Raw genomic sequence first — 13,345 nt, 5'->3', positions numbered from 1 at the left:
TTAAAGTAGAACAGGTGCAGGAAAATCTTGCTTAAAAGTACATAGACTCCAAACGGCTATATCATTTAAAGCCTTTCCTCTGTTTTCTATGTTCTTCTGAAAGGTCACAGAAATGCAGTTCTGTCTCTTGTGGTGGGCATGTAAGCACATACAGGGCTGAGAACTGTGGGCAGTGGCAGTGGGCGATCTCAGGAGTGAACTTTGCATATTAGCTGTCTCAGAGTTGTCCTATTGATCTCCTGGATGAGGTTGAACCGGAGCTTAGCTAAGAAGAAGCTTCCTAGGTTTTAATGCATTCTCTACTGTTTTGAAAAGTGAATGTATCAGTCTCGTATGCTTGTGAGGTCTGAATAAGATATCTTGGGGATCTGCATTTATTAGATAGTTTTTAAGGAGAGTCATCTCTCTCTTAATGCTCATTGCTCTTTTATATTTTGGGTAAATTATTTACAACCTTTGAGCTTCATGTTCCTCACCTGTAAGATGTGGACATAAACTTAACATATAAGAGTGTTGAAAGCATCCTAATACCAGAACAGTTAAAGGTTTTTATAGGACCTTTGGACAGAAAATCTAAAAGAGTGATTTTATCCTATGTGTTTGGATGGTATGGAAGGATGAAAACACACACAGTCAGCGCCAGCCTGTGCAAATGTCATGCTTTATGATATGGTGATGAAATACGTTGCCTCTGGGTCTGACAAACATTTATCTGGCTGCCAGCCTCCTTGTAGGCTGTGATGTTGAACAAGTCTGTACAGTTTTCTGGCCTCAGTTTCTGTATCTGCTTAAAGAGAGTAATGCTGAAATCAGAACTTTTTGAGGATTAAATTAGATAAGGATTGTAAGGAACTAGAACAGTGACTGGCTTATATCAAGTCCTTGTCAAATAGTATCTTTTCCTGATATTATTGTTTACTCTTGATGGATTTAATCAAAGAAAGGTGCCTTCTGGAGTGACCAAGTAGTCCTCTGTATTTATCCAGGACTTTTCAAAACTGAACATCTCACTTCTAGGAAATACCCTCAGTCCTGAGCAAATTGGACCTTTCTTGGTCTCTGTCTGTGGGAAGTTGAGCTTTGAAAACTGTAAAGTTTCATATATAGAATTGTAAATGCTACTGTCCCCAATATCATCATCATACCCTTGGATGGCAATGGTTCTGACCTAGTAGTACCATGATAGAGTATCCATTTGGACTTGTGACATAGAGAGGCCCAGGTTTGAGTCCCAGGCATATCATCTTGGTCAAATCACTTACCTTCTAGAACCTGAGTTGTAAAATGAATCTATAGCAGAAATACTTCTGAGACTTAAACAAAAGGAGATAGGGTTTGCTGACCTGTTAATTATTGTGGAGATTGTTTCCCTCCTTGGGTGGCGGTATAGACTGATTCTGGAAGCCATTCATGATCCAGTGGGTTGAGAGTGAATTGTCTATGCATAATCCAGGAGTCCTGAGGACTGTTATTGCATAGCTACCATGTCTTGGCCACTGCCAGCATCTTGAGGACCACTGACCTGCACTAACTTCAGGCTGGACACTCAGGGAATTCATGGATATCAAATCAAAGCACTTCTCATGGGGTTTAAGATATCCAGGTTGTATTTGGCTGAGAGTGAGGAAGGGACAGGAAAGGGGGAAAGGATAGGGGAGGAGGTATGTGCTTGTGACCAATGCCTCCCACCTCTACCCCTCATGTCTTACCTGGAAGTTCTGACCATCCTCACATTTTGTCACCATCACTAGGTGTTGGGTTTCCCTTGCCCATTTGGTTTGCCTTCCCTTCTCTTCAAGAGGACTTGCTACAACCTCATTTTGTTTCGTTCCCTATAACAGCAGCATGGACTAAAGAGTTGGGGCTGGAGCAACCTGTCCTCAGGAACAGGAGCCAGAAGGAGCTGTGGGCTTTTCACATGGAGTATCTCCTGGGCCCTAATCCCCAGCCTCCTAGTTAGAGACAAAGAGGGGCAAATGTCCAACCTCCTAGCTGGCCCTTCTGGGCCTTGGATTTGTGAGTCCCAACTGTGTCAGGAGCACTTTTGTCTCAGAGTGACCAGGTCTGTGACTGCTGAGAGTACTGCCCTTAGGACCCTTGCCCTGGGCATCTGCAGGGGAGAGCAGCATCTCTCCCCACCGTAATCTGCCAAGGAGTCTATAATCAGGTTCCAATCCTCTTTAAAAAACCTGTCATTTCTCAGAAAATAATAATAATAAATGAATTGGACAGGTTTGATTAGGGTGGGCTACACATTGTCTTCAAATTCTTACTGTTCTGTATACAGAAAAAGTTGAACAGACTTGTTCCCTGTGCCTGTAGAGGGTAAAGAGATGGCTCATCTATAAAAATCTGCTGAAGTAATAGAGGCTTCTGCATGCAAGATTACTTTAAATTTCTTAAGTTGGAAAATATGTCATACATAACAAAGAGTGTATAAAACACATGGGACACTTTTCTCACTGTTTTACCAGCATGTGTATGTGTGAAAATCATGTATTGTTTATATTTGCTGATTTTTGTCTTTTACATGAATTCAATCATTTAGCGTCTTTCACTCAATTTTATGTTTAAAAACATTTTTTTAGAGGTGCCTTGATGGCTCGGTCAGTTAAGTGTCTGACTTCAGCTCAGGTCATGATCTCACAGTTCTAGAGTTCGAGACCCGTGTTGGGTTCTGTGCTGACAGCTCAGAGCCTGGAGCCTGCTTTGGATTCTGTGAATCCCTCTCTCTCTGCCTCTCATGCTCTGTCTCTGTCACCTTCTCAAAAATTAGTAAATATTAAAAATTAAAAATAAATAAATAAGTAAATAAAATTTTTATTTGTGTATAGTTGGCACACGATGTTACATTAGTTTCAGGCATGCAACATAGTGATTCAACAAATCTATATGTCATGCTTTGCTCACCACAAGTGTAGCTACCATCTGTCACTGTACAATTTTATTACAGTACCATTGACTATATTCCCTGCATTGTACCTTTTATTCATTCCATGACTTGAAGCTTGTACCTCCTACTCGTCTTCACCCATTTTGCCCACTCCTGAGTCCCCTTCCCTCAGGCAACCATCAGTTTGATTTCTCTATTTATAGTCTGATTCTGCTTTTTGTTTGTTTATTCATTTGTTTTGCTTTTTATATTCCACATGTAAATGAAATCGTGTAGCATTTGTCTTTCCCTGATTTATTTTACTCAGCATAATGCTTTCTAGGTCCATCTATGTTCAATTTTATGTTGTTGCCATTCATTCGTATGGAAACTTGTAGCTACAGGTCATTCTTTTTCACCAATTCATAAGAAAGGTTCACAATATCCTACGTAACATTTTAGGGTTTTTCATTTTGGAATTCAGAATCCTTCTAATTTTAGACATAAAGAATTTTACATATTTATGGTGACTTGATATGCATATGCTCTGTGGAATGATGACCACAATAAACTCATCCATCAACTCACAGAGTTACCATTTTTGTTTTGTGGTGAGAATGCTTAAGATTATTTTCTCTCTCAGCAAATTGCAAGTTTGTAATTCGGTATTGTTAATGATCATCACCAGACTGTATGTTAGATCTCAGGATGTATTCATCTTATAGCTAAAAGCTTATACTCTTCTTTTGCTGTTGTTTTTTAATGCTTATTGTATTTTTGAGAGAGAGAAAAAGAGATAGAGCACAAGTCAGGGAGGGGCAGAGGAAGAGGAAGACACAGAATCAGAAACAGGCTCCAGGCTCCGACCTGTCAGCACAGAGCTCGACATGGGGCTTGAATTCACAAACCGAACCATGAGATCATGACCTGAGCTGAGGTCAGCGCTTAACTGACTGAGCCACCCAGGCGCCCCTGAGAGCTTGTACTCTTTAAAGAGCAATGTAATTATCCGCCCTATCTTTTCTTTTTCTCTGCAGAAAGGTTGCTACATTTCCTCATCCCTCTTTTGTATCCAGTCCCCTTAGTTCCTCCTGTGTAAAGTTACATTTTTCTCCTCCCACTTTTCTTCACTTGACTTCTTCACATCTCACAGCTTTAGATTGTATTTCAGAAATTTGAAGTGCTGAACAGCATTCCTCATGAACGTTCTGTTTGATAGAGGAAGTATTTGAACATTATTGGAAACGAAGATGGTATGGAGGGAGGAGGGATGGAAAAAGGTGGCTGAGGGACATCTTATTATTGTGGACATTGGGGAGGCCTTCTCTGTACCCACTGGAATTCTTAAAAATATTGACAACATAGTGTTAAGTTTCTAAAGACAGAATCATTTATAGTGAAACACTTAGAAACACTGAAATAATTTCATGATGCACTTGGACTGAACTCACTTGGAGGATGTATGACAATGTGACTCTTTCCCACCTCACTACAGAACTTAGAACATTATTTGGGAAGGGTCTACTGACATATTGTCTTATAATTTTGATGTAATGGCTGAAATTTATTTGAAGCTTGCCATATGCAAGCCACTGTTCCAAACACTTAAGACATAAATATTATAGGTCTTAGGACACTTGTTATATCATTCAATTCTCACAATAATCCACTTTGCATATGAAAACTGAGGGAGAGAGAAGTTACTGTACTTTCCCAAGATTAGAGTTGGTGATGGTAGATTTGGGCTTACAGTACAACCAGTATAATTTCAGAATTAGGCTACAGAAGCTCAGAGGGGTTAAGTAAATAATTCAAAGTTGCTAAATTTGGAATTTTTCCTTTGACACTCACAACCACATGGTGAGATTACTTATTGTATCCATTATGTGGATGAAGAAAATGAGACTTTGGTAGACTTTAGTGGCTTGATTATGGTCACACAATTTGTGGGACTGGGTTGTAACTTAAGTTCTTGAACTCAGAATCTTAGGATTTTATTACTGTGCTGGCGAAGCTGCCTTCTCTGACAAATATGTGAACAGCTTTGAGGAAGTTCTGAGCTATCCTAAAGGTAACAAGAAAATCCAATAGACCTCAGGGGACTGTGTGTGAGATGATTAACTCATATGATGAGAACATTGACTTACTGAGGCTTCTTAGGAGCTGACCCATATCCTAATGGGTTAAAAAAAATCACTACCGAAGTGTTTCCTGCTTTTCATCAGGATACTTATTATACAACACTGGTCATGTCTGTGACACACATGAACCAGGAACTGTAGGAGAAAAAAAGTAAACTGTGTGTCTCATACAATAAGATATCAATGTCTGTGTCTCATTTACTTTTTACCAAGAAGTATAATAAACTTATATTGGTAATTGTCTCATTCCTCCTCACTGGACAGTGATTAACTTTGAAGACAGAGGAATGATTGAGGTATCTTTGCAATATTTTAATAATTAAGTACACTTCCTGGCACATAGCAGGTGTTTCATGGATTCTTATTGAATGAATGAATGCTGAGACGTACCATATATGGGTTTTGCTATTCAATTCTCCTGATCAGCTTTTTCAAGGCCTGCTTCATGTCCTTGTTCCTAAGACTGTAGATAAAAGGATTCAGCATGGGGGTAACTACTGTGTAGATGACAGTGATCACACGATCCTTTGTCACTGAGTAGGTGGATGAGGGGCGAATATACACGAATATTATGGTCCCATAGAACAGTGCCACAACTGTGAGGTGGGATCCACAGGTGGAGAAGACCTTGCACCTGCCTCCCCCAGAAGGGACCCTCAGAACGGCACGGGTGATGTAGACATAAGAAACAATGATCAAGACAAAGGGACTCATGATCACAAAGGAGCCCTCTGTGAAGGCCAAAAGCTCATTGACAGAGGTGTCAGAGCAGGAGAGTGTCAGCAGTGGCTGGACGTCACAGAAGAAGTGGTGGATGACGTTGGGCCCACAGAAGGAGAGGCGGGCCATGAGAATGGTGTGGGTGAGTGAATGAAGGTGGGACAGCACCCACGACATGGCCACCAGCAGGAGACAGCGCTGGGAGCTCATGGTTGTGGTGTAATGTAGTGGGTTACAGATGGCCATGTAGCGGTCAACAGCCATGGCAGCCAGGAGGAAGCTGTCAGTGATGCCAAAGGCCACAAAGAAATACATCTGTGTGAGGCATTGGGCAAAGGGGATCTTCTTGCTCTTGCTCAGCATGTTTGCCAGCATCCGTGGCACGATGACGGTTGTAAAGCAGATGTCCACCAGGGACAGATTGGAGAGGAAGAAGTACATGGGGGTGTGGAGGCGGTTGTCCCCCCGGATGGCTGCAATGATGACTGAGTTGCCAGCCACATTGACCAGAAACATGGCTAGAAAGCTGGCAAAGAGCCACCTCTGGTGTTTGGGGTCACTGGTCAGTCCCAGAAGGAGGAATTCAGGCATATGGCTCTGGTTTCCCTTCAGTATTGATTTCCTATAGATAAAAAATATGGAGGAATGTTAGTTGTGTGTCCTGGCTTGGAGTCTTTGATCTGGTAGAGGGGTATCTTAAAACTTGTTCCGGCTTATGCGTTGCAGGAGAGTCATCATGTAGCCCACCATGTATTCTATGATAGAACTCCATAACGTCATAGAATTGATGTTGGCTATCTTGATTTCATTTCATTTTTATTTTTTATTTTTTGAGAGGGCAGATGGAGGGAGAGAATCTTAAGCAGACTCCACACCTAGCACAGAGCCTAATGTGGGGCTCTGTCTCATGACTAAGACCATGACCTGAGACAAAATCAAGAATCGGCTAGCCATTCAGGCGCCTCTGGCTACCTTGATTTCAATTCCAACTTTGTATCTGTCTAGTTTTGTGAACTTGAACAAAGTACTTCATCTCTTGTTTTTGATCCAAAGACAAAACTTGTAATACCCATGTTCTTAGATTATTCTGACGATAGGTAGTAAAGATCCTTGGAAAACTGTTTAGAAGGTAATCATTTTGCTTTGTTCCCAAGTTGTATCTAAGACTCACCCTTTTGCTCTGTCTTTGCTAACCCCTAGTTGCTTACACCTTGTGTTCCTGGCATGGATTTCTCTCTTTCTACTCCCACTACGTAATAAAAGTAGAGTACCGTAAATTCTCCCTATAGAAATCACATAAATACTGTAGAGGTTGTATTCTTGGATCCAACTCCTCTTGAAAAAAAGTGGTTTTGGAATGCATTTGAGAGTTTAATTATGGGGAAGAAGGTCAGACTAGGAATGGCTGGGACCTGGAAATTTGGCATGTCCATCAGGGTGTGGAACTGTCAAAGGTAAGTGAGAAGTTGGAGAACTGATTCTGGCAGAGGAAGCCCAGTTACCCAGCATTGAGCTTGGTGGTTTAGGAAGGTGGGTGGCGTGGAGGAAGACACAGAGGAACTAAATGGTGAGTGCTCTTATGGACAAGAAGGGTCTAAGGGGTGGTAGAATGGGCAACGGAAACATGGGAAGTTGCTGTATTCTGGCAAAAGAATACTGAGAGGTATGCACAGAAAAGTGCCAAGGTTCAGAATGGGTTCTTTGTCCCCCCAAAGGCAAGATCCGAGGAGAAACCAAGTTTCCAGTATGGTAGGAGTTGAGGCACTCGTCATCTATTTACCTAGGTATGGGTTCATTTGAAGTAGGACAAGACAAGAAACCATTGGGACATAGAATTAGAACCAGCCAACAACCACCTGGGTTGACAGTGAGATGCAGAGTCACAGAGCTTGCACTCCATATGTTCACCTCGACTAAGGACAGGATTGGTTTCAGAGAAAACAGAAGAAGAGAGAGCCTACAAGTAGTGGTCAAATAATCTTAGGTAAGGGAGGATACATTTAGGGATACAGTTTGAATTGGAGAAGTCTACATCCTGTACTCCTTTGTGTCTTCATCATCTTTCTTTTACTTTTGACAATGAATCAGAAACAATTTTTTTTAATGTTTACTGACCTTGAATGAAACTCATGGTCCTACTTAGAACTCTAGCTTTTTTTTTCTCTTTTAATGTCTGAACAAGTGCATGCATACAGCAGCACTGTGTTTTGAAGTATTTCCTTCCTCTCTGAGATACTTCGTGCTCAGAAGGCCCAAACTGGATCCTTCCACTAGGCAAGGGTCCATTAAGGCATGAACAACATGTAGACAAGTCCGTGGTGAAAGTGCTACCAAGGCAGGGTCCAAGTTTGTTTTGCTTCTTACTGTTTTTCACCTGGCTCACAATTATTGGCTCACAGAAATGTCATCCTTGACCATCCCTTATATGACTGTGAGTTTTACATTAGTAACTGGGAGATTTGAGTCTTAGGGAAGTCAATGGGAAAAATTTATAATTTGGGGATTAGTTTTGATTCAGATCCTGGCTATTCCCCCTTGGGAATATGTGTTTCCATTTTTTTTTCCCCGAAAAATGGGGAAGATAAAATGTCATCTCTTGACATTTACTGTGAAGTTCAAATAAGGTAACATATCTGAAAAATATGTGAGATCTACAGTGTTCTATGTAAGTGTTGCTTATACTAATAATATTTTTGTTAGTATTCCATACCTAATTGTATACAGCTGAAAAATAGTAGATGCAATCTAGAGGAAGTCAGGCAGAGGTTAAGGGTAGGAGATGTAATCTAAAATAATCCAGACTAATGTATCTGAGGAGGGGACTCTAGTGGTCCCTGGAAGGAGAGCTAATAAGCTAAGTGCTAAACTAGAGAGGACAACAGAGTGACAGGGTGAAGACCTAGGACAGATTGGTCTTTCCTAGGAAAAGAGGGAAAGGAACAAAAGTCCTCAAGGATTTTCTCTTCTTTAGGATAATTCTTATTGGAGTGTGTATTAATTTTCTATGGCTGCTATAACAAATTACCATTAACTTAGTAGCTTAAAACAACACAAAATTTTATTTTACAGTTCTGTAGGACAGAAGTCTGAAAAGTCAAGAGTTGACAAGGCTATATTCCATCCTGGAGGCTCCACAGAAGAATCCAGTTCCTTGCCTTTTCCAGCTTCTAGAAACTGCCCACATTACCTGGTGAGTAGCTCCCTCACTTTGTCTTCAATGCCAGCAACGATGGGTGAGTCCTTCTTATGTTGCCACCTCTCTTGTTCTCTTCTGCCTCACTCTTCCACATTGAAGGGCCCTGTGATTACACTGGGCTTATCTGGATAATTCAGGAGTATCTCTTTATTTTAAGGTTTTGGACTTCTGGCTTTCAGAACTGTGAAAGTACATTTCTGTTGTTTTAAGCTACCGAGTTTGTGGTAATTTGTTACAGCAACCCTGGGAAACTAATACATAGGTCCTATGAAATACCAATGATATAGACCCTTTGGCAAGATTAATCACAGAAAAAAGAATGCATGAAAAAATAATCAAGAAAGAAGTTATTTCAGGCATTAGAGATAAAAATAATGTCTTAATGAAATTGAAAATTTTATGAAAAGTTTAAATGAAATGGATAAATTCCTAGAAACATAGAAAATGTACAGGAATTATTTGAATAGACTAATCAATTATAAAAAAATTATAAGTGGTAGTCAAAAACCTTCACTCTCAAAAAAACCTCAGGCCCAAATGGTTTTAAGGTAAATTGTACCAAACTTTCAAAATAGCTAATTCTATTAGCAAGTTGTTCCAGAAACGAGTATAGAGAGGGGAGAAAGGGAACCTCCCAGCCCACTGTACAAGATTAGTATAATACTGAGTCCAAAACCAGAATAAAAAAAAGAGAAGAAAATAAAATTATAGGCACATTTTGTTTATGTATATAGATGCAAAATATTAAATAAAACAATAGTTAAATGAAACTAACATAGCATTAAAAAATTACATCATGAGCAAGTGGAATTTGTCCCAGTAATGCAGATTTCAGAAAACTTCATCAATATACTTCTCCACATTGATAAAATAAAGGAGAATAATATTACATGATAATTTTCATTAAAACAGAACAATCATTTGCAAAGTTCAACATCTGTCTACAATGATCTCTGTTAGAAAACTAGGAGCAGGAGGGGATATTCTTAACTTAGGAAAGCTATCTATACCCAAGCCCTACAGCATATGTCACACTAAATAGATAAAACTTAGATGCATTATTTTAAGATGAGAAACAAGATTAAGACATCCATTATTTCCACAAATATTTAACATAGTATTGGAAATCCTACCTAACACTGTAAGAAAAGAAAAACGTGAAAAGAAAAGAAGGAAAACATATAATACCTTCATTATTTAAAGAAGATAGGATCATCTCCTTGGAAAAAAGAATAGAATCAACTGATAAAATATTAGAACCAATAAGTGAGTTCAGCAAGGGTGCTGGATACATGATCAACCTAAAAAATCAATAGCATCTCTCTAGAATAGGAAAGAAATAATCAAGAGAATAGAATAGAAGTAACCAATCAGAATATGTAGTAATAAATAAGACACTATCCACTGTTGCAGTACAGACGAAATCTCTAGGAATTAATTTATCTAAGAATACACAAAACGACTGTGTAGAAGCAAAATCTAATAAAGGGTGTATGGATAATTAAAATGAGTGGAGAGACATCCATCTTCTTGGATGGAATAAATAATAGTACAAAGATGTTATTTCCCACATTAATCTATAAGTGTAATTGAATTGTAATCAAAATATCTGTTGGATTTTTTGAAGTCATTAATAACTTTATTCCTAATTTACAAACAATAATAAAGATCAGGAAACAGCTAAGTCAAACTTAAAAATAAAAAGTAAAAAGATGGCATTTGTCTTATTAGAGATTAAGAATTATAAAAGTTTGTAATAATAAAGACAGTGTGGTTTGGGTACAAGAACAGAAAAAAGACCAATGGAAAAAACTAAGTAGCTCAGAGAGAGACTTATATTTATACAAGAACTTAATATAGGAAAATGGTGGTACTAAAAATGAATGGGGGGATAGGATGGAATGTTTGGAAGTATTGGAAAAATTGGCTCATTTTATTGAAGATTATCAGAAAGAATTGCTATCTAATATATATAAAGGTGGAATCAGGTAGATTATGGGCTTATCTGTGGTAACACATAAATCTATAAAGTTAATAGGAAAAGACTATAGGATAATATCTATGAACTAGAGGGGAAAGAACTTCTAAGATAAGACACTTAGTCTTAGAAAAAGGGCAAAAATAAATTGATTAAAGCATAATTATGAATGAAACTAACAGACATATGAAAGGCTATGAGAAGGTATTTGCAAATATAACAGGTAAATTAGTACTATGTAGAATATGCAATGATTACTTGCACATCAGAAAAAGAAATACAGAAATAAATAAATAGGAAAACGAGCAAGAAAGCCAAAAGGCTAATAAGCCTATGAAGAAATGCTCAAATCCATTGATTATCAGAGAAATGAGAACATAAACCATGAAATTTCATTTGACATTTGTTAGCTTGGCTAACATTAGAAAGGAGAATAAGGTCAATTCTTGCAAGGGCACGTGGCAATATAGGGATCCTTGGGCACTGCTGGTTGGGATATAAAACTGGTGCAAGACTCTACAGAACAAACTTGCATGATTTAGTCAAGTTAATGAATATCCCACAAGCCTACAACCCTACTCCTAGACGGAAAGCCCAGAGAGATTGATACACAGGCAAATAGAAGCTTATGGATGAGGATGTTTCCACAATGTCAGTTACAGTGATGGGGAATTTGCAGCAACATGGGTGTCCATCACTGGGCTGGTAAATGTGATAGGCGCCCAGTATGGGGATAGTGCAGCTGTCTAGAAACAACTGATTAGAATTACTCAGAGCAACTTTGATAGATTTTTAAAAGCATAATCTAAGTGAAAAGTAAAGGAATAAATGAGATCTATAACACGAGATGTTTTATATATATGTGTGTGTGTGTGTGTGTGTGTGTGTGTGTGCATATATCAACAAGTCATATTGTACACCTTAAAAATAATTTTAAAATGCAATAAACAAAGTTGAATGCTAAGCATATTAGAATGGGGAGAGGGGACCAGTAGTGGGGAGTGGGTATAAAAGTTCATGATTGAGTGAGGAAGCAAACAAATAAAAGAAAAAAAGGCCCAGTGTTGGCAATATGCTATGAACGGGGGTATGTGATTAATTCAATCCTTTGCATCTGAAGTCTATGCATAAGAAAAAGAATATCAAGTCTTAAAGAAAACTCAGAGATTTCTTTTCCTTTCTATTTATCAGAGCATGAACCCATCAGGAACACAGATGCCAGGTGATCCTGCTAAAATATTGCCAGTAAATGGAGCCCACTCTCTCCTAAAATGTGCCCTTGTCCCTTTGCAGTCAAAATTGGATAAGTCCATTTATCTTGGGTTGAAAGGCAAGAGCCAAGCATTCTACTAAGCGTGGCAGTACCAGCATCCTGTTAGTTGGCTTTCTCTTTCCTAACGATGTTAGGTATGCTTTCCTTTCATGGGTTGATGGATTGATTTATGATTCACTTAATAAAATTTCACCAAGTGCCAGGGAAAAACCTAAACACTGGGAATACAGAAGAATCAAATACCATGATAGCCATTCTGTTGTTTGAAAACAATGCCCATGTCCCCAGGTTTCTTCTCTGGGTGAAATTTCCTCAGTTCCTTCCAATCCTTACCCAGCAAGGATTGGGGATTAAGTTAATCCCACTATCTACAGTCACCTTTTAAGGCTTTTAGAATGTAAGTCACCTTTTAGAATGTAAATTCCTGGGGGACATTTGTAAAATTCTAGATTGTTGGGGACGGACGTAATCTTAAAATTTATCCATTTCATAAGTTTCCAAACTGTTTCCCTGGGGACTCAGAGGCCACCCCAAGAGGGATCAGGAAGCTGAGGCGAAGGCTGAAGGAGAGGTACTCTGGGTCTCTTTCTCTTTAATTAGAGCAAAGCTGCTATCAGTGTGTTTTACAGAATGAATTACTCCATAAGAAATATTATGAAGATATAGTTGAAAACAATGTATTCATTTTATATAGGGAAAACTTGAGGCCCTATTTTTTACCCAATACCACAGTTTCCCCATACCACTCACATGTGTCAGCTCATGACCTATGCTGTTCTGAAGATGTTCAGCGGTCAGGGTGAGGCCATAGAATCTGGAGCCTTCCTCAGCAGGCCTGGCTTTCGGGGCAACCAGGGGCCAGGCTAGGTCTCCCTGTCCGGATCAGGGCAGCTACATCTGTTTCATCCCAAGTGCAGAACTTCTTTCCTTGGGGTCTGACCCACTATTAACAAGTCCTTCCTGTATTATATAAATGGAAAAGGAGAAACAGAGGGTGTGGAGACCATGGCATTGGAAGCATGGGTATATGACTTGGTTTGTGGTTTCAGTTATGCTGAATCTGAGCCTCAGATTTTGTCCTTGGAAAAGGGGATGATTTACAATGCGGTTTCTTAGTTTCTAATGCTCCAGCATTTGTAGGACTTGGCTGTAATGATGGGGTATA

At 39.1% G+C, this 13,345-nt stretch overlaps 1 protein-coding gene across 1 annotated transcript; it reads right to left on the bottom strand.

Annotated features, from left to right (window-relative positions):
• Window positions 1-5,418: 5,418 nt before the first annotated feature.
• LOC144235004 (olfactory receptor 1L4-like) lies at window positions 5,419-9,023 on the bottom strand. Its single transcript, XM_077768449.1, has 2 exons — window positions 8,941-9,023; window positions 5,419-6,355 (listed from the first exon to the last, which is right to left on the bottom strand). Exons 1-2 carry the CDS (start codon window positions 9,021-9,023, stop codon window positions 5,419-5,421), a joined length of 1,020 nt encoding a protein of 339 aa, XP_077624575.1.
• Between the last annotated feature and the right edge of the window lie 4,322 nt (window positions 9,024-13,345).

This window comes from Crocuta crocuta, unplaced genomic scaffold (assembly GCF_008692635.1).
Source record: "Crocuta crocuta isolate KB4526 unplaced genomic scaffold, BGI_CrCroc_1.0 scaffold35, whole genome shotgun sequence".
NCBI lineage: Eukaryota > Metazoa > Chordata > Mammalia > Carnivora > Hyaenidae > Crocuta > Crocuta crocuta.
The sequence above is the reverse complement of the archived record's forward strand: the minus strand, read 5'-3'. Positions and strand labels throughout refer to the sequence as shown.

Coding starts and splice junctions, on each gene's coding strand:
- LOC144235004 (XM_077768449.1), bottom strand. CDS start 9,023: ATGTGGAAGAGTGAGGCAGAAGAGAACAAGAGAGGTGGCAACATAAGA. Junction 6,356..8,940: donor TTGCTGGCATTGAAGACAAA/GTGAGGGAGCTA, acceptor TTTTATCTATAG/GAAATCAATACTGAAGGGAA.